A 26,505-nucleotide genomic window follows, 5' to 3' on the forward strand; every position below is an offset into this window, starting at 1 on the left:
AATTTTCAAGTTATGAATTCCAAGAAAGACACCTTAGCCAGGATGACTAACCATTTATTGTGGGAGTATAAAACGGCTGTGGAGAAAAAAAGTAGGGAATAGGCGTAGCTTTGTCTCTTTCGGATCACATCCAAGCTCAATAATGGACTCTATAACCATACTTATAGGGTCCTTTTTTGCTGATCAGACTGAGTATAAACTTCATCAGGTCTTCGCTGCAGTATCTGAGTAGCTCCACAAATAATTTCAAGATACTCTCAGCTTTCTTATTCTCGAGGCGTTGTATTTTGACATTATACTAAGTAAAATATAAGTTATTTTAAATCTACATGAATTTGAAAACTTAAACCAGAAATTTTAATTTCACAAATTCATTCTTTTTTTAAAAGCTTTCGGCAAGCAAGCTCACTTTAATATGTAATACTAATTTACACCGTTAACCTACTAAGGTCATAAATTCAAGCCTAGAACTACAAATTTTATTTATATTCAAGTCATCGTGTCAATCTGTTGCCATTTTTTCTTTACTTACTTAATTATGCCCATCTGGCACACGCTGTTGCACGTATGTATATGTGTGAGCGTACCTCTGAGTATCTACATATGTGCACGTGTGCGTGCATGGTGCTATTTCAATGCCAAATTACATTTTCCATGCGAGAGCACATTAATTGCGAAACTACCGAACACGAACATCGAACGTTTCAGCTCCAATACAGTGAAAGTGTGTGTGTGTGTGTATGTGTATGTGAGTGAGTATGTGAGCGTGCAAAGAGGATCCCATTCAAGCACTTTGCGGTTAAGTAACGCTGTCATTTACTATTTAATTCTTTCTTTTTCATTTGCCCTGCCAATACTCACACACACTCACATACAAAAATACCAGCGAACACACACCATCAGCGAGAAGCAGGCTCTACCATCAGAATGCCAAACACATACAAACCAGATGTCTGTTTGTGTGTGTATGCTGAAACTAAAAGCGAAAAGCCACAAGTGTAATTTAGACTTTGTCAAATGTAACTAACTATGTTTGCGCTATTGCTCCTTCGGCTACACATTTACTATATGGGCTTCCACTACTATATTTATAGCATACCGTAGGGCTGACGCAGCAACTGTCGTTACAGTTACGAACAACCAACTGTTTGAATGCGCCACTAAGCGAGTTGTTGGTGTGTTGGTGTGTGCCTGGGTGACTGACTGCCTGACAGTCGGGCTGTCTAACTCGTTTCCAAATAGATCTTCCGCGCCTTTATGTGTTGGCCTGGTTGACTAGTTAGTCTTAGTGGGTTTGTTTATGGTGCAAAATGTAATTAAATTAAATTATGAGACACACCAAAGTAGCAGCGGTTGCAACTCCCTGTGTGTGTGTTTGTGAGACGAACGCAGACAAATTAAGCAAAAATGTCTACCGCCATAAAATGTCATTTAACCAAGCTTACATACACACATACAAACAGATTATATTCACTTTAAGCGATTCAGTATGTTTATTTAGTTAAAAACTGCTGCATTTAGCGCTTTAGAATTTTAGTTCAACGGCTTTAAACGTTAGTAAATCGACATTTAAGTAGGAGATTTAGTAAAAGTTTGCAGGTATACATTTTACTTATCAAGTTAGCAATGCACTGACGTTAGACTAATTTAATAGAAATATTGAAAAAAATTTGGGAAGCGGTACCTAGCACATACCTCTAATTTATAGTGGTATTTGGTTTCTATACTCACTGGGAAGTTATTTTTTGGTTTTATACGACAAGTTCCATTAGCAAAAATGGACTATATTCACTTGACTACAGTCGTAGGATTCCTGAATGGATTTAAAAATTAATGATTCATCGTTTATTCTGTGGTTCGGTTGACAAATTGGTGTCAAAAAATTTAATCGATATTAATAAAATATGTCCGCAACTTAAATTTTTAAACTGGTAAAACACACAAAAAGCTGAAATCATCTCTATCTCTATATGTCTATCTCTATCTCTATTTCTATTTCTATCTCTATCTCTATCTCTATCTCTATCTCTATCTCTATCTCTATCTCTATCTCTATCTCTATCTCTATCTCTATCTCTATCTCTATCTCTATCTCTATCTCTGTCTCTATCTCAGTCTCTATCTCTATCTCTATCTCCATATCTATATAGATGTATCACTGCGAGATGGTTTTTACAAAAAATCTTTCTAATTCAAACAAGTTACCCACATACTGGGAAAGTTAAGAATCATTGTTGTTTATCTTCAAAATGTTTGAGCATTAGAGACAGATATAACTTTCGCAGGAAGCTAGGGTGTCGTGTGTCATGTCTTTCTCGAAATGATTTAAGTTTCTAAAATGTTGTTTCTTTAAACTAAAAATTAACTTCTATCTCCAATTAATATTTTCAAATCTTTAAACAATTTTTCTTTGAAAGAGAAATTCGCTTTTTAAATATATTAATTCCATTGGCCTCAAGTAGAAGTATTTTCACTTAAATTTATGTAGTGTTTTTGTCATTAAACTATTGAAATTTGTTTGAACTCTGTTTAGAAATGTAAGGCATACTTAATTCTTTATAATATTATTCTGCAGCTCGCTGCTTCAAGCGCAGTCTACCAACTTACTTAAAAGGTTTTTATCGTAAAATTGTAAAATCTTAAATTTAAACAAATAATTTTTTTTCCAAATTTCAAAATTATTTGAGCAGCTTTTACTGCAAAATAAAAAGTTTTAAGCTGTACAGACTTCAGCATTTGACGAATTCCCACAGAGTTTAAAAGAATCTTTAAGTTCAAAGTGTGCACAAATACTTCTCCCTTGTGTCAACAGCGCTTCAAATGGAGAATAATTTTTCAAATTTTTCAAACTGTCGCAGAAAACAGTTTTACGCACAGCTCCTTGGCTCCCTTTGAGCCCTGACACTTGTGGCCAGCAGCAGCATTGGCACAAGTTATGGTGAAATGTGTCGAGGCCAGGACATTGCTGAGTATTTACATTATGTGTAACTGCCGAAATACACATTTTTGTATGTGTAGAGGTGCCAAGGCAGTTGGAAACACACGTTTATGCGTTTGTCGATAATTTTACAAGTTTGAAATGATTCCCTTGTGCGCAATTAAAGTACACCACAAGCAACAACAAAAACAATTCAAAATGTTGTTAGCAAAACCAGCAACAAATCGTACAATCAAAATATTTTGTAAACAACAACATGAGTGATACAGACATACATACATATATATTCATACAAACATACATACATTTCTATATATGTATATGTATGTACCGGGCATCTAAAACCATTATGGACCCTTTGCCATTATGCTCGCTTATCTAAATCACGCTCCAACACACCCTTCACTACAGCATAACGGTCCAGCTAGCGCCGTTAATAAACTCTTCAAGTCCAAATGCTTTAACACCTTACTCTTTGACTCTCCCACATCCGCACTCACATTCTGCCTTGCCATCGCTCTCTCCTTCTGCAGCTGCGTTAGATAATAATTTTCGGTTTTCGTTTCCGTTCTTCGTATTTTCATGCAACATTGCCACATTGCTGCAAATGTTTACAATTCTGTGCATGAGCTGGCGCTTAGATAAAAGCACGCTGTGAGCCTCAAATATTCTGCCTTCAGGCAGATTTAAAGCGTAAAAGATGAGATCGTGTGCTCTCCCTGCCTGCCACTCACATGTCCGACGGCTCGTCCATTAATAAGTTTCTGTCAACACCGAACAGTCTGCTGACCAGCGCAAAGCCCTCGCCTGGCTCGTATGAAACCCGTGTGTGTTTGTGTGTTGGTGTGACGCCGACATGAAGCTTTAAATGCCATCGCCACTTTTCACTTGGCACATCAAATGTACGTATGCCTGTCTGTTGCTTTCTATGTGTGTGTCCTGTGTGTTCTTCTAACGCGCTTATCATGTCTGATGAAGTTGTCGATTGAAATCAGTTGACATTTTTTGCGGCGCCTGCCCACAGTTTGTCGCGTTAATGCCTTTCGCGCTTGTGGCGAGTATCTTTTTTACACTCGTCTCTTTGTGCTCTTTTATGAGCACTTTGTGTGGTCGCTTGGCGTTAATGTTATGTCTGTTGTTGGTCAGATAATTATCGCTTCGCCCCAAAAAGGTGAAATTGGTTTGAATTGTACAGGAACTGGCGTTTATTGATTTTTAGTGGCAGACTTTAACATCACAAGCATTTAAATCAATTTGTGTGGTGGTGTAGCCGAAAAGGTAGACATCTTTGGTTGATTCGGTGTAATTAAGAATAGGAGGGTATATGATGATTTAGAATCTATATATATTTATCACATGGAAGAGGTTTTTAAGTGAGAGTATTGGTTAACTTATTGAAGTTTATTTCACAGAAACTAAAAAGTTATTGGAAGCTCACGCATACTTATTACAGCGAATATAAATTAGAAAAAAATTCAAATATTTTTCACCAAATCTGGCACCTTTTTGCATATACGCCTCCGATTCCATTTAAAATGATTTAATCTAAAAAATAGATTTTTAATTTTTTCTAAAAACTTCCCAAAACATTTATGACAAAACATCATATGACTCTCTTACTTAAGTTTAATCTCAATTACAAATATGTTTTCCAAAGTTTTACATGTGTAATATCTGGAAACTCTATTATAAAATACTTGCATTGACTTTCCACGTTACTTTCTAGAATGCCATATTTTTGGCCCACATTCTGTAATGTTTTCTCCGGTTTTAAGTTTTGTGCTATGTGGCAACCCTTTTTTTAATTTTTTATATTTAATATTTTCCTGGCGTGCGAAATATATTGAAATATTTTTTTCAGGATTACATTTTAGAAGTGTGACAATCCTATTCCGAAGTATTGACGAATTGAATACTTTTCTGTAGGCTTTCTTAAATTCATCCATCGGCGGCAACTCTATTCTAAAGTATTTATAAAAATAGCAACAAACCAATATCACTGAAGTTTCAACAAGGGCATTCTAAAATTGTTTTTCCTCTTCGAAAATTATATATTTTACAAACGTTTTGCAGCTTCTTTAATAAATAAGCAATATGTTGTTTTAAGCCTTGAATTTAGAACCACTTCTAGGAATCGTACTGCTATAATATATAAGAATTTACATTTATTTCTCTTCACAAACACCCTTATAAATTCACCTATACAGGAGCACAATTATTTGCCAACCACATAACACGTGACGCCGACTGCTTTAATTAATACGCACCCAAGGCTCTCACTAAAATTTTAATATCTCAATTAATTTCTGGGCCCAAATTTAAGTACATATGTAACAGCTTGCTGAAATCATTAAAATTATATACGCATGTCACAGGTCCTAGCAAAGCTGCTTCCCAAGCGTCTTTTAAATGCCGAGTATTAAATTACATTTGCCAACAACATTGAAGGTCTGCTTTGCGAGAAATATGAGATTTATTTTATGCATATGCGTAGCTATATAAGCTTGCCATTTAACATGGCCATAATTTCCTAGAAGTAATAGGAGTCTTTCAACGTAATAACTGCGAAAATATATTAAAGTTAAGGATGTGTGGTCCCATTACAAATCTTATTTTAGTGTTTCCGAGACATATTTGCTTACACAAAGGTTGCGCAAGTTGTGATTTTAGCGAGCTTAAAATATAAAAGTTGACATTAATGAGGTTAGTTTCGACGTAAGGTTAGTAGGTTGTACTGTCTAAAGGATCATCATATACAATAACAGAATGTAATATAGAGTTTCTTAAATAAATTATAAGTAAAACAAGTAAGGAAAAGCTAAGTTAGTTTGTAACCGAACATTTTACACTTTCGCCAGTTATTTATGTATTTATTGTTATTCAAATAACGCACAACTCAACCGAAATATTCGGCATAAAGCCCACAAGAATAACGGAATCATCACATATATTATATGAGGCTTGGATAATTCCTAGATCGTCTTTAGTCATCATTACCACCCACCTTTGATACATCATATCAAAGATTATATTATGTTCACTTGCTAATATATCTCACATAATAAACGATTTATAAGGTATTAAGCCCATGGTATTTTTGAAAATCCGTATCAGTATGTATATGGGGGCTACAGAAAGTATTGATCCGATTTTTGCACTGAGACACGCTAATCGAAAAAACAGATCTCCTTTAAATTTCTTTAGAATATCTGAGAGATTTAAGTAAATTTTCGGTAAAAAATTAAGTCACATGCACTGAGGTCCTCATGTTCGGCATATGGGGTCTTGAAATAATGATAATGATAGAAATACAATATTTAAAGTTCACCAGTGAAAGATTTACTTAAAGATTCCTAAGTGAACTAACCAAATGGACTTCAAACCACTAGGGAGTTGGGCGTGGTTATAATCCGATTTCCACCATTTTCGGACTATATAAAGAACGTTATTGCCTCAGTTTCAAATCTACTCACAAGCGGTTTCATAATTAGACTCTCCAAATTAACTTTATTTAATGTATAATCATACTAAATCACATTAAAAAACAACAGCAATAACAACATTCAATTTTTACAAAATGCGTAGCAGGAGCTCCCACAAAAGCTGAAGTATTGTTAAAGCAACAAAAAACAACAAAAAATTTGTATAAAACATCATTAAACGTTATTTACAAGGAGTGTGCGCCTCAGTGTATGCTATACATTTATCAACTTAATGCATTTTCAATTGCTATTTTTTTATCTATGCACTTTTTGTGATCTACAGCTAACGTTAAAATAATTTATATGCTTGCGTATATAAAAAGAAATTACGTGCACATCATTAACGCTTGATTTACACACATACATACATACAATCATATATATACGAGTATGAAGTTCTGTATGTGGAGTAATGACTTCATTACTTGTTTGTGGGGCGTCACATGCACCGAATATAATCATGCTTGTGACTAGCTGCTGATGCGCAAATATTTTCATTTATCATAAAAATTCAAATATTTTTCACACTGACGCCATATTGTTTTCACATTTCTTCACAGCGACTAATATATTTATTATCAGCAGACATGAGTTATTCTCAATTTTATTTTTCTTTTGACTTTGCAGCTCAAAGCATAAATATTAAAAGCAACATGCACAATGTATGTATGTGGCTATGAATCGCTATAAATGCGCGCTACAATGAAGCTTATCGCTTTAAGCTCCTCAAATTATGCTTTAATATTTGTTTGCACTCCACCAATGCGGCGTGTGTTGCGTTTTCTAGCTGCTGTGCTAAATCACCTCCAACATTTTATGCAGCCCTGAAGTATGCAACACTTTTTATTATTTTCGAATGCTACACTTTTTCATATCGTTGCATATAAAATGGCATGCTCAACGGTAAATAAGCGCTCACGTGTGTGTGTGTGCGTTCACACACGAAATTCTATTAAAACTGCTGATGGCATGTTTTACACCTCAGCGATTTATGCATATATGCTGGCGCACACCAACATACATCCATTCATAAAAATACAAATACAGGCTCATGCGGGTGAGTGTGTGTGTGTGCATTGCCGGCGTGAGCTGAGTATTGCTGACATGCTGGCGCGCACTTTACCCAGTCAAGCAGCAAAAAAGTATGCAATACAATCAATTTGTTATCCCCCAACAACGTTCGAACGGCGTTATGCTGTTGCTGTTGTTGTTGCTGGAGCGTTTGCGTTTGGCGTTATTCCCTTTACGAATATATTTATTCATGTAATACATACTTAAATTGATGTGCAAGTTTGTGTAGTTGTATGCGCGTGTACATAAGTAAGTGATTGCTTCGCAAGTAAGCAACACACACACCAACACACGCATACCTACATATTCCATCTTCTTTCACCTATCCATTCTTCATCTTGAACTTCAGCAGCGCCGGCATTGCACGTTCAATCAATTCGCTTAACGAAAATAAACACACACACACACTCATATAAACATATATAAAGCAGGAGATTACACACTCGTGTATTTGCATTCATTTATGCTGTGTGTGGTGGGTGTGAGTGCGCCGTAATTTCCCTGAGCTCTCTTCAGGCGCTCATTTTCTTGTTTCGCGCGTGTTTGCGGTGCTACATGAAAATAAGAAATGCCCGAAGCCAAAGCGCTGCCAATCAGTCGGCCCTGCTGTGGCTCCTACTCCAACCGGAAGCACTGGCGGCAGCAAAAGGACAACGAAAAATACGGCGAAATTCACATAAGTGTTTGAGCGCATAAGGCACGGAGGATGAGAAATAAAATTTACAGACCAGTCTCACCTTCATCTAGTATTCATTGTTTGCTCCATCAATCAATTAATCGATATTAAATTTGGTTAATAAAAGTCGGCTGGAATGCCGGAAGCTACTGTGCTATTGGGCGTAGTAGCGGAGGGCGTATGGGCATGTTATGCAGTGGAATAGTGGCTATAAAATTAAATTAGCTTTGAATATGTTTCTTAAAGCTTCAGTAAATCTGTTGTCAGTTTTGTAAACCAAATAGATTAGCAGGTGGTCAAGTGGGGGTTATGTTGGCGGACGTTTAAGTTAAAATGTTCGTTTTGGGTTAGAAGTTCTAATACAAAATGTTTTAAGTAAATATGTATTTTAACAAATTATAACTTTTATGATTATTTGATGAAGCTTGCGAGACAGAAAGACTAAATCTTCTACCAATCTTTAAGGAGTGTTTTGCTTTTTAGGAATTTATTCGAAGATAGGATTTTGGTATCATATAGTTTCAGATTAATAGAAGATTAAGATAATTTTATCGGATTTTTTTTTACGTTAAAAACACGTCTAAAATATTGCTTCTAAGTATGATATAATTACAGTAATAAATACAATTCTCGGCTTATATTCTGTTTTCGAAAAGCCATATAGAAATTTTGGAGAATTGAAAAAATCTATTTTATATGATAATTATAAAATAAATAGAAATCTTCCGTACCTTTTTTTACTGATCGTAAAGGTAAATAATGTCCCGCAAAATGGAAATTTCGGCATTCGAAAATTTTTTTCTCCTGATATTATATGCTGACAGTCTAACTTTTTTTGGTTCAGTTCCAACAATTAATACCAGCTCTCTTCCCATGAGAAAAACAGCCCTATTTTGTTCGAGGTCCTACTTGCTTGACAATCCGTTTTAGCCACTTATTATTTGAACCGTTCTCCGCCTTTACGGAATAAGTATCATCTAAGCTTATTGGGTACTTCAACCCACTGTAAACCTTTCTGACGTAATTTAAGGGACATGATACTTTTTAGATGAGCGATGCCCATTAATCTCGGCCTTGAGTCGTCTTCCCACAGTCGGATTGCTAATTATGACTCCAATTGAGCAAATTCTCACTTTGATTGTTGTTGGTGTTTTTATTTTTAGTTTAAAGATACCTTAATCTCAAACAATATTTTGTAAAAATCATTTCTTGTGCATTCGATTGAAGTTTGTATCTGCCTCTATTTTTCTCCTCTCTTTTCTTTGAAAGCTTTCATGGGGCATAAAAATATAGTTTGACGAAAGCATTGACATTAACTTTTAAAAGTTTACAACTGCTACACCTTTTCATAACAATCTCATACACCAAATAATTTTTAATCCCAACTTAATGCTAAGCCGTGTGAGTCTCAATCAGCACGTTGCTGCAACAACCATAATACAGATATAAATAGCACAACTTTCAACATGCCAACAAGGCATCATAGCCTAAATTAGAATTGTCACGTACAGCGCACACCTTCAGCAACACAACATTGACTTAATACCCAATCATATTTCTCCCTTCCATCTGCGCGTATGTGTGTGTATGCTTGTGCCACTCGACATTGAAGCACGCAAAATTTTCGCATTTATCACCAATGGCCACCATCTACAAATTATGCGACTTACGCTCGATTATGGCCGTGCGTATTTGTATGCTGCACATAGTACACGGCACTCTTGCGCAAATCCGCAAATATTACTTTACTAAATTAAGCTCAAGAACGATTATCCTTTTATCCTTGACAACAACGTGAGCGAAAATAACTAATTTTGGCAAAATATATATTTATCTACGCGTGTATGTGCACTCAAGTGATATTTATGAGGGAGTGTCTCCGCAACACTTAAGGCGCTTTGCTGTGCTATAAGGCCTCACATGCACACTCACACAACCCAACCACTTCCGCTTCAGACATTCATTCATTTGCACTCGTATATCTGCGCTCCATCAGCTGCGTCCCTCTGCTTCAAACCAAGCAGACAGTTTACTTTGGCCGCTTATCCACTCATCTCACTGAATTACACGGCACACACACACACGCACAGCCATAAGTGTGTACATATATTTGTCGTTGCTGTTTGTTGCGAGAATTTATCACCTCATTTTTCATTTTCGCACATTTTAACTAATTTGTACAACCGCTTGTGCAGCGCCTCATCCGGCTGCTGCCACCACGTCCACTTGAAGATCACACCACCGCTACACAAGTACTCGAGAACATATATCAAATGCACGAATTAACTTTGTGTGCCACTAATTTCGACGCTCTTATGCGAGGAGGAAAGCCAAAAGCTCTGGCTAATGCCCGAAAGCTTCCCTTTTTCTATTATGAAAATGTTATCAACCGCTTGACTGTACGCTCCGCCACGCGCCTTACTCCTGTCCTGCTCAGTATGATATACCAATACATATACATATACTTGCAATCATTTTCGCAATCGTATAAAATTCCAAAATTTCTCCGACCAAAGCAGCCACACCCGGACATTTTGCACGCACACACATACACAATCTGACCGCTTGTCCGTCTCCACGAAAGCAATCAACTCAAGCAACACTAAACTTTGATTTCAATGGCCGTAAATCGCACTTCATTTCTGATTCCTTTTCATTTCTCGCACAACTACTACAGTTCGCGCCAAAAGTTTTCGCACACCACTTGCGCTCCCCAAATACACACTCGTACAAACAGTTATACAAATATTTGCGCCCCTAGCTGCATACATATTAAAGCAGCTGGCTGTCGGTGGCGGTAAGTGGGTGTGGTTTCCTGTTCATAAATTTCCAATTTTTCCTTATGAAATAAACACTCACAGCGTCTCGCCGAGTTAAGTTCTTCGACAAACATTTGCGCCCACTTTTCGGCGCACGAAATCAAAATTCAAGCAGCTCTCGCACTGCTCGCCACAAGTCTTGCTTGGCGTCGCCACTTCAGTACCCTCTCTCCAATCTTTCAGATATGCGTTTGTATGTGTGTGGAAGTTTCTGTGGTATTTAAGCCATTTACAAACATTTTCTTATCTCTTCCATTTCCTACATTTTCATTTGTGGCTTGCCCTTTTCTCACAGATAGTTGAACGTGTGCGTGTGCTCGCGTATTTGGTTTACTGTTTTATTAACTTTTTTTGCGGTTTTGTATGTTTTTAGTTGTCGATCTCTGGCCAATTGGTTAGCTGACGGGCTTTGGCTTTTATAATTCTATTTCCGTTTCCGGTTGCTAAAGTAGCAAAACTTAGCCGTTCTTTTTAGCAAATATATATATTTTATGCTTGTTTTACAGTAACATGCATCTCATTTGCACTGTTAGCCCAGTTGAAATGCAATCAGAAGCGTCGTTGAGTTCCTTTATCACTAGTGTAGGGCTTTATATTATAAGTCGATTTAACCTGGTATGCTTAGGACAGAATTTTTCTCTAAGTAAATCGTGACATAAGTACTCACTGAGAAAATCGCAAACAGTCATAAAAGTCAAGAATTCCCATGTGATCGTCGAGACAGTGACAGGTTGATGAACATTTCGGTGAGGCGGCACCATTCGATAATGATTATCTTGTTGGATATACATTTCGTTCAAGAGTCAGCACTAAAAGGGATCCGATCCTACCCGAAGCCCATTTCTTATATCTCGCAACAGCAGAAATGGCCTTGATCAGTGTTTTGTTTCAAGAGAAAAGCTTACACTCTCACCGACTATATGTCAAAGTGATCTTTTGAGTGTTCCAAAGGAAATGATAAACTCAATGTACAGAATTTTCACATATGAAATTTGGCTTATCCAGCAAATATAATTTAATTAAAACTCTGACTGATCACTGAAATCGTTAAGTGTTGGGATACAATTAACATTTCTGTGAAAGCTCGCATTGCAAAATGCTTTTACCCAACATGAAGCTCTTCCTTAGGCAACAATAATGTGGTGAAAGAGGATGGAGGAGGCATCTGAATCCGTCAAACTAAAAAATATACAATTAGTTGACAGATTTGCATTCATTGTGAGAAAAAACACTTCTCGTACTCTTTAGGTTATTGTTATCGCTTAGACCTAGTAAAGACTTGCCTTGAATAATAATGATTTATTTAAGTAATTAAAGCTTTAGTGATATTCCAGGCAGGTAGTGAGCTTTAGTGGCTTCATCACCCTCAAAATATGCTTTATATAAAAAAGACTTTCAACACACATTATGCCTTAAGAGAGCTTTCATTTTTATTTTCGTAATTCGTTAGTAAGAAGAGTCTATATTTTGACATGTTCCTTTAATAATAATACCTGCAATATATAAAAATGTTTTACTTTATATTACTTCGTATATGTGTGCGCTGCCGTAGAGATAATCACTAACGAGCAAAATGTATGAAAGCTCTATCTATTTATTTACTAAAATGCTGTAATAAAACTTATCAAAACTATTTCAGCTAAACAAGTGTGGTTTAAGAAATAACACATGTGGATCTATGTCAATTTATATGTGTACTTTAGACAGACAGCCAGTAACAGCTTCAAGCCATATCTACAAACATAACTGCGTGTACACTTAACCATATGAGAGAGTTGTTCACCATAAAACTGTCCGTTCACTTAACCGAAATCATTCAGTTTGAGCAAACGTCAACCAACGTTGGCTGGACGCAGTTGTAGCTGCAATCCTTATAACCGTTAGTCCGTACTCACCCATATGTTTCTGTAGCGGGAAATGGTTGGGTGTTACAGCTGTCCAGCCATTCACTTATTTAACTATAATATTAACTGTTTGTGTGTCTAAGTGTTTGTGTCAGTCTTTGAAGTGGTCGTCTCGACGTTGATTCTTAACTGCTGTTTACTTCAAGAACCATATTAGATTATCTTGCGGTTCGCTCTTTGTTGTTGCCAACTCGAAATCTCACTTACATGCTGGTCTTCTACATCTTCGTACTACTTCTTCTTCATCGTATTCATCTTATTTAGCAAATGTATATCGTTGTGCGTCCTTGCACACAATATTTTTCAATTTTTACAACCGACCATTCAACTTAGACATGATTGCTATTATTTTATTTTAGATTTTTATCTCCACTGAATCCTTACTATGACAACTGAGTGATGTGTGTGTGTATATGTTTGTATTTTCTCGTATTTGTGGCTGAAAATCCTGTTGTGTGCTTGGTGAATTTGGAAAATGAAAATTATATAAATGCGCATGTGAAATATTAGCTCGCTCTTCCGGATCCAGTTGGATATATATAATGCATATATTATTGCTTTTCGATTGAATAACCAGAATTTTAGTCGAAAAATATTTGCTATTGACTACAATGCTAGCATTCTGAAATTACTTGGCGATTACAAGCATATACTCATTGCATTCGTATGCACATAGGAAGATATATATTTATGTATGGAAGTAATGCAGATTTCCGTATTTACTCTTTAAATAAAACGACAAATAAAATGCTCTCATAGCTGGAATTTTAAATATGTCCTTTATATATTTTTCTTAGTAAGTCTGACGTTTTCAACATCAAATCATTTTAAATTTTGTTTGTTGTGAAATTGATATATGCCGTCATAACTGTTTTGATCCTAAATGTGAGCTTTTTCATTTAAATAAAATATAAAATTGTGCACGAAAATAAAATTTCGTTTGAAATAGTTTGTACCCAAATAGAAAATTTAATTGGCATTGAAAATAACATTTACTGAAGTTAAAAATATTTTTAAATTCATAATAAAAGGCACAGAAATACAACGAGTGTCATATTTATAAATTAATTCTGAAGAAACATTGCATAATTTAATGAAGAAGTGCTTTTTATTTGAAATAGGTTTCATACGAATTTAGAAAAGTTATTTTACAAATTAATTTTAGAAATCTACTTAGATTAGAAATGAAATGAATCCAAATTGTTATTTGGACTACGTGGCAGTGATGAGAGTCAAGATGACAGACAGTTAGCTGGTTTGTTTTGATGATGAGACTGTTAAATATAAATATGCTTTTAAATATAGATATGCTCGAAAGATATTTATAATATAAAAACATGACAAGGGATGCAAGATTTTATGCTTGAACATTGTACATAAATGATCTCTTCACTCTAACCTAGAAACTCTGAAGACTACATAGAAGACCAATGCCTCTATAAAGCCTCTGAATAAAAATAAAATTCCACGTTGAAAGCACTAAGACTTCTAAATTCTCTTATCTTCTGAATATTCTTCTGATTAACTGAGTAACTGACTTCCTGAAGAAAATTCACTATTTACATTTTGAAAAATAAACAAATTAATTTCGTATTTCTGAGTGGAAACAAAAAATGGCACCGGATAATCTGCTGACAGCTGTAAAATTAGTGGATTTTTCTAGTTTGCATAAGCTGTTGTAAGAAAAATAAATAAGCTTCACAGAGAACTAGCCGCACAAGTTGAGTGGTAAGTCGAGCGGTTTTGGACGTTTTATGCAAATTGATTGAGGTTAGCTGTTTCTATAGTCAAAGCCGCGAGCACTGAATTTCTTCATGTGATTTAGTGTCCTCTGAAATAGTTATACTTACTGAATAAGGTAGGTAGGTGGTAGGAGTTCAACCATTCCGGCTCAATTCGCGCCGGATTTTGGTACACTATTGTAAGACATTTACATCTTGTTATCTCTTTTCATCGTCGAATAATCTAGTGATTTTAATGGAACTATTTATTTCCATTATACTTTTTGTGGACATTCAATCAAGGTTTGGTGCTCGTTTGTAATAGGGGTGGGCATTCACAGAGTAGTTGGAAAGCCATTTCCATATTGCCAATGCCATGTTATGGTAGCTGTAAGTCTATATATGCTATTCATGGACCTAATTAATAGGCCCTTGATTCTTATCTTGTCATATTTGGGACAAATCTGCACTGTAATGCATTTAGTTATCGATTTCCATCTTTCTTGAGGAATTTGTTCATAATGTGGGTGAAGATAGCACATGGTATTATATTTGCTCCGCTTCGGATTCGTCTGAGTTTTCGTTTCGGAAAATATTCCTGTAACCGGGAACCATATTATGGGCAGGTGGAGTTTTCCTGACAGTGAGCTCAAATCCTTCTTGCAGTTGTTGACTGCCGCCTGATTGTCTATTTACTTTCTATATTATCCCGTAGTTGAGAGTAGAGAACCACAGACCATATTTATACATAGTACTTCCGCTTGGAAGATGCTACCTGAGTTCGGTAATCGGAGCCTATTATCCAAACCCAAATGATTATATATTTGATATTTTTACTTTGATACGAATGTGTACCCATCAAAACACTAAATTAGAAATGGTTTAACACCCCATTGTGTATGCAACTAGTACCATTATAATAATGGTACACCAGAATTGGTATTATGAGTGCTAACTGAATCTTGATAATAGATTCAAGATCAATTGCTTAAAGTTTTTTGCGTTTTGGAGTCTCAATATGTAGAATATCTTCACAGAGAACACTGTTTTATAAGAATCTTTGTTCCTAAATATTTCTGGAACATCAAATAATGTTGTAATTGCCATGATTGTAGACCAACACTTGTAGCCTTAAATAAGAAGGGTGTGAAAAAGAATATTATAAAAGGCTTTTCTCAAAAACTGTTTTTTTTTTCTAAAGATTTACAGTATTTTTATCGCGATCTTATATGTATGTATGTGATTGGCGTTGCAACCGTTTAGCCGGTTATAGCCGAATCGACGATAGTGCGCCACCTCTCTCTCTCCTTCGCAGTTCGGCGCCAGTTGGAGATCCCAAGCTTAACCAGGTCGCTCTCCACCTGGTCCCTCCAACGGAGTGGAGGCCTTCCCCTTCCTCGGCTTCCTTCGGCGGGTACTGCATCGAACACTTTCAGTGCTGGAGTGTTTTCGTCCATTCGGACAACATGACCTAGCCAGCGTAGCCGCTGTCTTTTTATTCGCTGAGCTATGTCAATATCGTCGTATAACTCGTACAGCTCATCGTTCCATCGTCTGCGGTATTCGCCGTTGCCAATGTTCTGAGGACCATAAATCTTGCGCAAAATTTTCCTCTCGAAAACTCCTAGTGTCGTCTCATCTGATGTTGACATCGTCCAAGCTTCTGCACCGTAGAGCAGGACGGGAATGATAAGCGACTGTTCTGAGGACCATAAATCTTGCGCAAAATTTTCCTCTCGAAAACTCCTAGTGTCGTCTCATCTGATGTTGACATCGTCCAAGCTTCTGCACCGTAGAGCAGGACGGGAATGATAAGCGACTTGTAGAGCTTGATTTTGGTTCGTCGAGAGAGGACTTTACTGTTCAATTGCCTACTCAGTCCAAAGTAGCACCTGTTGGCAAGAGTTATTCTGCGCTGGATTTCGAGGCTGACATTGTTCGTGTTGTTGATGCTGGTTCCCAGGTATACGAAATTATCTACGACCTCGAAGTTATGACTGTCAACAGTGACGTGGGAGCCAAGACGCGAATGCGCCGACTGTTTGCTTGATGACAGGAGATATTTCGTCTTGTCCTCATTCACCTCCAGACCCATTCGCTTCGCCTCCTTATTCATGCGGGAAAAAGCAGAACAAACGGCGCGGTTGTTGCTTCCGATGATATCAATATCATCGGCGTACGCCAGGAGCTGTACACTCTTGTAGAAGATTGTACCTTCTCGGTTTAGCTCTGCAGCTCTTATAATTTTTTCCAGCATCAGGTTAAAGAAGTCGCACGATAGTGAGTCACCTTGTCTGAAACCTCGTTTGGTATCGAACGGCTCGGAGAGGTCCTTCCCAATCATGACGGAGCTTTTGGTGTTGCTCAGCGTCAATTTACACAGCCGTATTAGTTTTGCGGGGATACCAAATTCAGACATCGCGGCGTAAAGGCAGCTCCTTTTCGTGCTGTCGAAAGCAGCTTTAAAATCGACAAAAAGGTGGTGTGTGTCGATCCTCTTTTCACGGGTCTTCTCCAAAATTTGGCGCATGGTGAATATCTGGTCAGTTGTCGATTTTCCAGGTCTAAAGCCACACTGATAAGGTCCAATCAGTTTGTTGACGGTGGGCTTTAGTCTTTCACACAGTACGCTCGATAGAACCTTGTATGCGATATTTAGGAGGCTGATCCCACGGTAATTGGCGCAGATTGTGGGATCTCCCTTTTTATGGATTGGGCAGAGCACACTGAGATTCCAATCGTCAGGCATGCTTTCTTCCGACCATATTCTGCAAAGAAGCTGATGCATGCACCTTATCAGTTCTTCGCCGCCGTATTTGAATAGTTCTGCCGGTAATCTATCGGCCCCCGCTGCTTTGTTGTTCTTCAAGCGGGTAATTGCTATTCGAATTTCTTCATGGTCGGGTAATGGAACATCTGTTCCATCGTCATCGATTGGGGGATCGGGTTCGCCATCTCCTGGTGTTGTACTCTCACTGCCATTCAGCAGGTCGGAGAAGTGTTCCCTCCATAATCCCAGTATGCCCTGGACATCGGTTACCAGATTACCACCTTGGTCTCTACATGAGGATGCTCCGGTCTTGAAACCTTCGTTAAGTCGCTTCATTTTTTCATAAAATTTTCGAGCATTACCTCTGTCTGCCAGCTTCTCAAGCTCTTCGTACTCACGCATTTCGGCCTCTTTCTTTTTTTGTCTGCAGATGCGTCTCGCTTCCCTCTTCAGCTCTCGGTATCTATCCCATCCCGCACGTGTTGTGGTCGTTTGCAACGTTGCGAGGTAGGCAGTCTGTTTTCTCTCCGCTGCGAGACGGCACTCCTCATCGTACCAGCTTGTTTTTTGTCGTTGCCGAAAACCAATTGTTTCGGCTGCAGCGGTACGCAGTGAGTTTGAGATGCCGTTCCACAGTTCCCTTATACCGAGATGCTGATGAGTGCTCTCAGAGAGCAGGAGTGCAAGTCGAGTAGAGTATTTCGTGGCTGTCTGTTGCGATTGCAGCTTTTCGACGTCGAACCTTCCTTGTGTTTGTTGACGGGCATTCTTTGCTGCACAGAGGCGTATCTTCGCTGCGACCAGATAATGGTCCGAGTCTATATTTGGTCCTCGGAGCGTACGCACGTCTAAAACACAGGAGACATGTCTTCCGTCTATCACAACGTGATCGATTTGGTTCCGCGTGTTTCGATCAGGAGACAGCCAAGTAGCTTGATGTATTTTCTTATGCTGGAATCTGGTACTACAGACGACCATATTTCGGGCCCCAGCGAAGTCAATCAGCCTCAGGCCGTTTGGCGATGTTTCGTCATGGAGGCTGAATTTTCCGACTGTTGTGCCAAAGACACCTTCTTTACCCACCCTGGCGTTAAAATCGCCAAGCACGACTTTTACATCGTGGCGGGGGCAGCGCTCATAGGTACGTTCTAGGCGCTCATAGAAAGCATCTTTGGTCACATCGTCCTTCTCTTCCGTTGGGGCGTGGGCGCAAATCAGCGATATGTTGAAGAACCTCGCTTTGATGCGGATTGTGGCTAGACGTTCATCCACCGGGGTGAATGCCAGGACTCTGCGACGGAGTCTCTCTCCCACCACAAATCCAACACCAAATTTGCGCTCCTTTATATGGCCGCTGTAGTAGATGTCACAAGGACCCACCTTCTTCCGTCCTTGTCCCGTTCATCGCACTTCTTGGATGGCGGTGATGTCAGCCTTGAGTCGTATGAGGACATCAACCAGATGGGCAGAGGCACCTTCCCAATTAAGGGTCCGGACATTCCAGGTGCATGCCCTTATATCATTGTCCTTAAAACGTTTGCAGGGGTCGTCATCAAAAGGGGGGTGTCTCATCCGAGGCTTTCGTAGATTTTTCATTGGGGGGTGCTTTTATGTGGTGGGTCCCAAGCCCTACGCACAACCGCATAAGCGGGCTTCGCCTTCTCACTTTAGCTCGCCTTCAAACGGATGTCTGTCGGCTACCCAGAGGATACTTGGTCTAAAACCGGAAGTCGTGAGCTGCTTGAACCATGTGATCTTATATACCTTTCTTAATAATTCTGATTGGAAATAATAATGAACAGCGACAGTGTCTTATTTTAAACTTCTCCACAACTATTTATTTCCATTATACTTTTTGTGGACATTCAATCAAGGTTTGGTGCTCGTTTGTAATAGGGGTGGGCATTCACAGAGTAGTTGGAAAGCCATTTCCATATTGCCAATGCCATGTTATGGTAGCTGTAAGTCTATATATGCTATTCATGGACCTAATTAATAGGCCCTTGATTCTTATCTTATCATATTTGGGACAAATCTGCACTGTAATGCATTTAGTTATCGATTTCCATCTTTCTTGAGGAATTTGTTCATAATGTGGGTGAAGATAGCACATGGTATTATATTTGCTCCGCTTCGGATTCGTCTGAGTTTTCGTTTCGGAAAATATTCCTGTAACCGGGAACCATATTATGGGCAGGTGGAGTTTTCCTGACAGTGAGCTCAAATCCTTCTTGCAGTTGTTGACTGCCGCCTGATTGTCTATTTACTTTCTATATTATCCCGTAGTTGAGAGTAGAGAACCACAGACCATATTTATACATAGTACTTCCGCTTGGAAGATGCTACCTGAGTTCGGTAATCGGAGCCTATTATCCAAACCCAAATGATTATATATTTGATATTTTTACTTTGATACGAATGTGTACCCATCAAAACACTAAATTAGAAATGGTTTAACACCCCATTGTGTATGCAACTAGTACCATTATAATAATGGTACACCAGAATTGGTATTATGAGTGCTAACTGAATCTTGATAATAGATTCAAGATCAATTGCTTAAAGTTTTTTGCGTTTTGGAGTCTCAATATGTAGAATATCTTCACAGAGAACACTGTTTTATAAGAATCTTTGTTCCTAAATATTTCTGGAACATCAAATAATGTTGTAATTGCCATGATTGTAGACCAACACTTGTAGCCTTAAATAAGAAGGGTGTGAAAAAGAATATTATAAAAGGCTTTTCTCAAAAACTGTTTTTTTTTTTCTAAAGATTTACAGTATTTTTATCGCGATCTTATATGTATGTATGTGATTGGCGTTGCAACCGTTTAGCCGGTTATAGCCGAATCGACGATAGTGCGCCACCTCTCTCTCTCCTTCGCAGTTCGGCGCCAGTTGGAGATCCCAAGCTTAACCAGGTCGCTCTCCACCTGGTCCCTCCAACGGAGTGGAGGCCTTCCCCTTCCTCGGCTTCCTTCGGCGGGTACTGCATCGAACACTTTCAGTGCTGGAGTGTTTTCGTCCATTCGACAACATGACCTAGCCAGCGTAGCCGCTGTCTTTTTATTCGCTGAGCTATGTCAATATCGTCGTATAACTCGTACAGCTCATCGTTCCATCGTCTGCGGTATTCGCCGTTGCCAATGTTCTGAGGACCATAAATCTTGCGCAAAATTTTCCTCTCGAAAACTCCTAGTGTCGTCTCATCTGATGTTGACATCGTCCAAGCTTCTGCACCGTAGAGCAGGACGGGAATGATAAGCGACTTGTAGAGCTTGATTTTGGTTCGTCGAGAGAGGACTTTACTGTTCAATTGCCTACTCAGTCCAAAGTAGCACCTGTTGGCAAGAGTTATTCTGCGCTGGATTTCGAGGCTGACATTGTTCGTGTTGTTGATGCTGGTTCCCAGGTATACGAAATTATCTACGACCTCGAAGTTATGACTGTCAACAGTGACGTGGGAGCCAAGACGCGAATGCGCCGACTGTTTGCTTGATGACAGGAGATATTTCGTCTTGTCCTCATTCACCTCCAGACCCATTCGCTTCGCCTCCTTATTCATGCGGGAAAAAGCAGAACAAACGGCGCGGTTGTTGCTTCCGATGATATCAATATCATCGGCGTACGCCAGGAGCTGTACACTCTTGTAGAAGATTGTACCTTCTCGGTTTAGCTCTGCAGCTCTTATAATTTTTTCCAGCATCAGGTTAAAGAAGTCGCACGATAGTGAGTCACCTTGTCTGAAACCTCGTTTGGTATCGAACGGCTCGGAGAGGTCCTTCCCAATCATGACGGAGCTTTTGGTGTTGCTCAGCGTCAATTTACACAGCCGTATTAGTTTTGCGGGGATACCAAATTCAGACATCGCGGCGTAAAGGCAGCTCCTTTTCGTGCTGTCGAAAGCAGCTTTAAAATCGACAAAAAGGTGGTGTGTGTCGATCCTCTTTTCACGGGTCTTCTCCAAAATTTGGCGCATGGTGAATATCTGGTCAGTTGTCGATTTTCCAGGTCTAAAGCCACACTGATAAGGTCCAATCAGTTTGTTGACGGTGGGCTTTAGTCTTTCACACAGTACGCTCGATAGAACCTTGTATGCGATATTTAGGAGGCTGATCCCACGGTAATTGGCGCAGATTGTGGGATCTCCCTTTTTATGGATTGGGCAGAGCACACTGAGATTCCAATCGTCAGGCATGCTTTCTTCCGACCATATTCTGCAAAGAAGCTGATGCATGCACCTTATCAGTTCTTCGCCGCCGTATTTGAATAGTTCTGCCGGTAATCTATCGGCCCCCGCTGCTTTGTTGTTCTTCAAGCGGGTAATTGCTATTCGAATTTCTTCATGGTCGGGTAATGGAACATCTGTTCCATCGTCATCGATTGGGGGATCGGGTTCGCCATCTCCTGGTGTTGTACTCTCACTGCCATTCAGCAGGTCGGAGAAGTGTTCCCTCCATAATCCCAGTATGCCCTGGACATCGGTTACCAGATTACCACCTTGGTCTCTACATGAGGATGCTCCGGTCTTGAAACCTTCGTTAAGTCGCTTCATTTTTTCATAAAATTTTCGAGCATTACCTCTGTCTGCCAGCTTCTCAAGCTCTTCGTACTCACGCATTTCGGCCTCTTTCTTTTTTTGTCTGCAGATGCGTCTCGCTTCCCTCTTCAGCTCTCGGTATCTATCCCATCCCGCACGTGTTGTGGTCGTTTGCAACGTTGCGAGGTAGGCAGTCTGTTTTCTCTCCGCTGCGAGACGGCACTCCTCATCGTACCAGCTTGTTTTTTGTCGTTTCCGAAAACCAATTGTTTCGGCTGCAGCGGTACGCAGTGAGTTTGAGATGCCGTTCCACAGTTCCCTTATACCGAGATGCTGATGAGTGCTCTCAGAGAGCAGGAGTGCAAGTCGAGTAGAGTATTTCGTGGCTGTCTGTTGCGATTGCAGCTTTTCGACGTCGAACCTTCCTTGTGTTTGTTGACGGGCATTCTTTGCTGCACAGAGGCGGGTGCGTATCTTCGCTGCGACCAGATAATGGTCCGAGTCTATATTTGGTCCTCGGAGCGTACGCACGTCTAAAACACAGGAGACATGTCTTCCGTCTATCACAACGTGATCGATTTGGTTCCGCGTGTTTCGATCAGGAGACAGCCAAGTAGCTTGATGTATTTTCTTATGCTGGAATCTGGTACTACAGACGACCATATTTCGGGCCCCAGCGAAGTCAATCAGCCTCAGGCCGTTTGGCGATGTTTCGTCATGGAGGCTGAATTTTCCGACTGTTGTGCCAAAGACACCTTCTTTACCCACCCTGGCGTTAAAATCGCCAAGCACGACTTTTACATCGTGGCGGGGGCAGCGCTCATAGGTACGTTCTAGGCGCTCATAGAAAGCATCTTTGGTCACATCGTCCTTCTCTTCCGTTGGGGCGTGGGCGCAAATCAGCGATATGTTGAAGAACCTCGCTTTGATGCGGATTGTGGCTAGACGTTCATCCACCGGGGTGAATGCCAGGACTCTGCGACGGAGTCTCTCTCCCACCACAAATCCAACACCAAATTTGCGCTCCTTTATATGGCCGCTGTAGTAGATGTCACAAGGACCCACCTTCTTCCGTCCTTGTCCCGTTCATCGCACTTCTTGGATGGCGGTGATGTCAGCCTTGAGTCGTATGAGGACATCAACCAGATGGGCAGAGGCACCTTCCCAATTAAGGGTCCGGACATTCCAGGTGCATGCCCTTATATCATTGTCCTTAAAACGTTTGCAGGGGTCGTCATCAAAAGGGGGGTGTCTCATCCGAGGCTTTCGTAGATTTTTCATTGGGGGGTGCTTTTATGTGGTGGGTCCCAAGCCCTACGCACAACCGCATAAGCGGGCTTCGCCTTCTCACTTTAGCTCGCCTTCAAACGGATGTCTGTTGGCTACCCAGAGGATACTTGGTCTAAAACCGGAAGTCGTGAGCTGCTTGAACCATGTGATCTTATATACCTTTCTTAATAATTCTGATTGGAAATAATAATGAACAGCGACAGTGTCTTATTTTAAACTTCTCCACAAAAAAACCAGTAATTTAACGAATTTGCAAAATTATGAAGTAAATTCAACCACAAAACCATGATTAAAGCCTTTAGTTTAGTACCACTCAATCGACTTTAAAGAAAACTATGGAAAGCATTACTTATTTATGCCACAACTACATATTTATTTTCGCAGTCGAAGTAGTGGATACTATATAACTCACTCTAAAATATGCGTATGTAAGTATATTTGCTTGAGCTGCTCTTTTCAATTTATGACTAACGGCATTTTACGCAATCACTTCATTCAATGGGACACATTGATACAAAGGATGCAGGAAACGGAAAAAATACACAAACGAATCAAAGGAAAATAAAATAACATTAGCGACAGCAACTCGCCAGCAGCAGCAGCTGATGTTGGCAACAACAATAAGAATAAAGCAAATTTACAAACTTCTGCTGCTCTTTGCCGACACTTCGGCTTCCTTCACATGCCACATTCTCGCAGCGCCGCACCCGACTATGGTCCGCGCTGCCAGCTTTATCTGGCAATTTGAGTTGTATGAATTTCATGCATGCATATATTCAAAAGTAAATTATTCGCAGCTTATCTGTGTCATGCGGGAGACGCAGCCGCCGATAACCGCAACGTACATGAAAGGCGAAAGGATGCAAACCAGAAAAATATGTAAAACTTTGAATATACTTCTAGGTTGGGGGCGTAAAAAGAACTTTATTTCCTGTGTGACCGTAGTCAGTTAAGCGTGACAAGGATATGTTTGATTTGCCACATATTTTCTTTTTATTACCGTTGCCATTTGATTGTGGGCGGGCAGTGTGTGTGTGTGTGTCTCGGTCCCTTAAATGTTAATTTTACGCTTAGATTTATTTATTTCTTTTTCATATCTTTAGTAAGCTGAATTCCCATTCATACATGCTCGAAGGGTTCAAAAGGTACATATTTATTTGTAAATTTGAATTGGAGAATAACTTCATCAAGTAATTTAGCATATTTGTGAAAGCCCAGCGGTAAATTTAATGTTGTTGTGTTATTTCTAAAAAAGAAAAGTAAATGGCTAAATAAAGCGTTACAAATCAGTTTATGTAGATGGGATTTCAGTGGAGATTTCATTAATATACACATATTAAAACAATATTTTGTGGTTTGGCGCAAATTCATGATATAAAATGCGATTTGTTTTCAACAATTTCACCTAAAATGCTTCTGGTTTCGAATTATTATAATATCTTAAATTTTATCTCTTTTTTTCTTTTAGATGAAACACTCAGCGAACACGAAGGCAAATCAGTGGTGATACCCTGCCCGGTCAACAAAGCCAAATGCGGGGATCTGCACTCGATAAATTGGTTTAAGGGCGACGATCGCATTGCGGCGATGCTATTGGGCGACAGCAATGTGACGAGCGTATCGGACGAGTATGCGAACAGGTAATGAGAGATTGTAATCTAAATAATTATCAAAATAGTGAATAGGATTAAACAACTTGTTGATTCAATCTCTATACTTAAACTTGAGAATCTAAATCTGTGGCTGTCTCACTGAGATATAATTGCTCTAATATGGCTCGGGACTCTGAGAATTGTCCAAAATATATTCCTTCGCTGTTCTTAAACCCAACAAAGTTGGCGGTATTCTAAATTTGTCGAATACATTTCCATAAATAGTAAAAGCTCGTCAAAAATTGTAACCGAACTCGATTAAAAATACTAAAATCTTGAATGAAATAGCAATGTTTTCGACAATAATGCATAGATTGATCTCGTTAATGATCCGAAGATTCCGGATATGTCTTTTATACAAAACTTAGTCGGAAAAAGTCAAATATGGAGATCCAAGTAGTCAGTCAGTGGTACCTTGGAATTATGATTCGGTATCAACCAAACGAGTTATACGCCAATCGATGAACCGGCATTATTATTTGTATTTATTAAACATTATTTAAAAACAAATTCGAACCAACCTTCAAAACGTATAAGATAGTGATGTCAAAGCACTGAGCGCGAAGAGGATACGACTCTTACTCTTACGGATTCCTGATACATACTCTGTGCGAATCAATCAATTCGGTTCGGTATATTCGGTATATTGGTTATTGCTTGTTAGCATTCCTAGTCCTCCTGGTCCATTTTATCTAGTGTACGAATAGTGTTACCCCTGTTATTATTATCATCTCAAAGTCTATATTTCTAATATATATTTTAATATATTACCTATATACACCTTCCATTGCATTAAACTATAAAAAACATTCTATTACAACTAATGATTTTACGAAATCTTATATTTTTAAACGCATAATTTTAATTCCATTTACAGAGTCACAGTGGAACAAAATCCATTTAGATTAGTAATAAATGACTTAAAAATATCTGATGAGGATATCTATCTTTGTGATACAACATTTCTTATACCAATCGAAACGTGTGATAACTTCAACGGCTATCGTGTCGAGTTGAATGTCTTAGGTAAGCTAAATAATTTCCATTTCTCCAGTTTTTTTCGTAATTTGTATATTTTATTCTTTAACTATATTTGTACGAAATTATTAACTAAATAAGCTTCTTTTTGCAATAATTGCATTTTGCATGCACAAAAATTATCGTTTCCATTTTCATTGAGTTGCGAAATTGGCTGATTCTCTTATGTACTGTACTTTTTGCGCTTTATTTAATGTATTTTCACTTGCCATTTATTATTGTTTGTTTTTTTGGCTTTAATTATTATATTTTGCTGTGAAATACATTTAAAGTGTGAAAATTGCATTGTCGTGTACGCTGAAAACGTTAAACATTTGTAAAATATTTGTCAGTTTTTGGCTGTAATTTGCGCTTTGAATGTCAAATTTTGCATGATTTATTCATTTTTGCATAGAGCTGTTCTTATACACTATTTGCACTAACACATTTGAAATATTTTTTGATTTTTACGTTTTCTAAGTCATTCGCACATTAGTAAAGTGAACCATAAGCACTAAGTGAAACAATCACCTTAAAATAGCTTAAAATAAATGTTAAGTGTTGTCAAAAATGAGACTCTCAAGCTAATAAAAATATAGCTGCCTTCGATTCGTCAAGCGTTAGC

General features: G+C 38.8%; 1 protein-coding gene across 8 annotated transcripts in view; it reads left to right on the plus strand.

The window, feature by feature from the left end:
- Window positions 1–26,505, plus strand: part of LOC105214792 (titin) — a 186,379-nt gene that overhangs the window by 90,386 nt on the left and 69,488 nt on the right. For all 8 annotated transcript variants that reach the window (XM_054230424.1, XM_054230426.1, XM_054230427.1 and 5 more), the window contains 2 exons: window positions 24,680–24,851; window positions 25,741–25,889. In XM_054230424.1, coding sequence (XP_054086399.1) covers window positions 24,680–24,851; window positions 25,741–25,889 — 321 coding nt within the window. The remainder of the gene's footprint in view (window positions 1–24,679; window positions 24,852–25,740; window positions 25,890–26,505) is intronic.

The sequence above is a fragment of the Zeugodacus cucurbitae genome, chromosome 4 (assembly GCF_028554725.1).
Source record: "Zeugodacus cucurbitae isolate PBARC_wt_2022May chromosome 4, idZeuCucr1.2, whole genome shotgun sequence".
NCBI lineage: Eukaryota > Metazoa > Arthropoda > Insecta > Diptera > Tephritidae > Zeugodacus > Zeugodacus cucurbitae.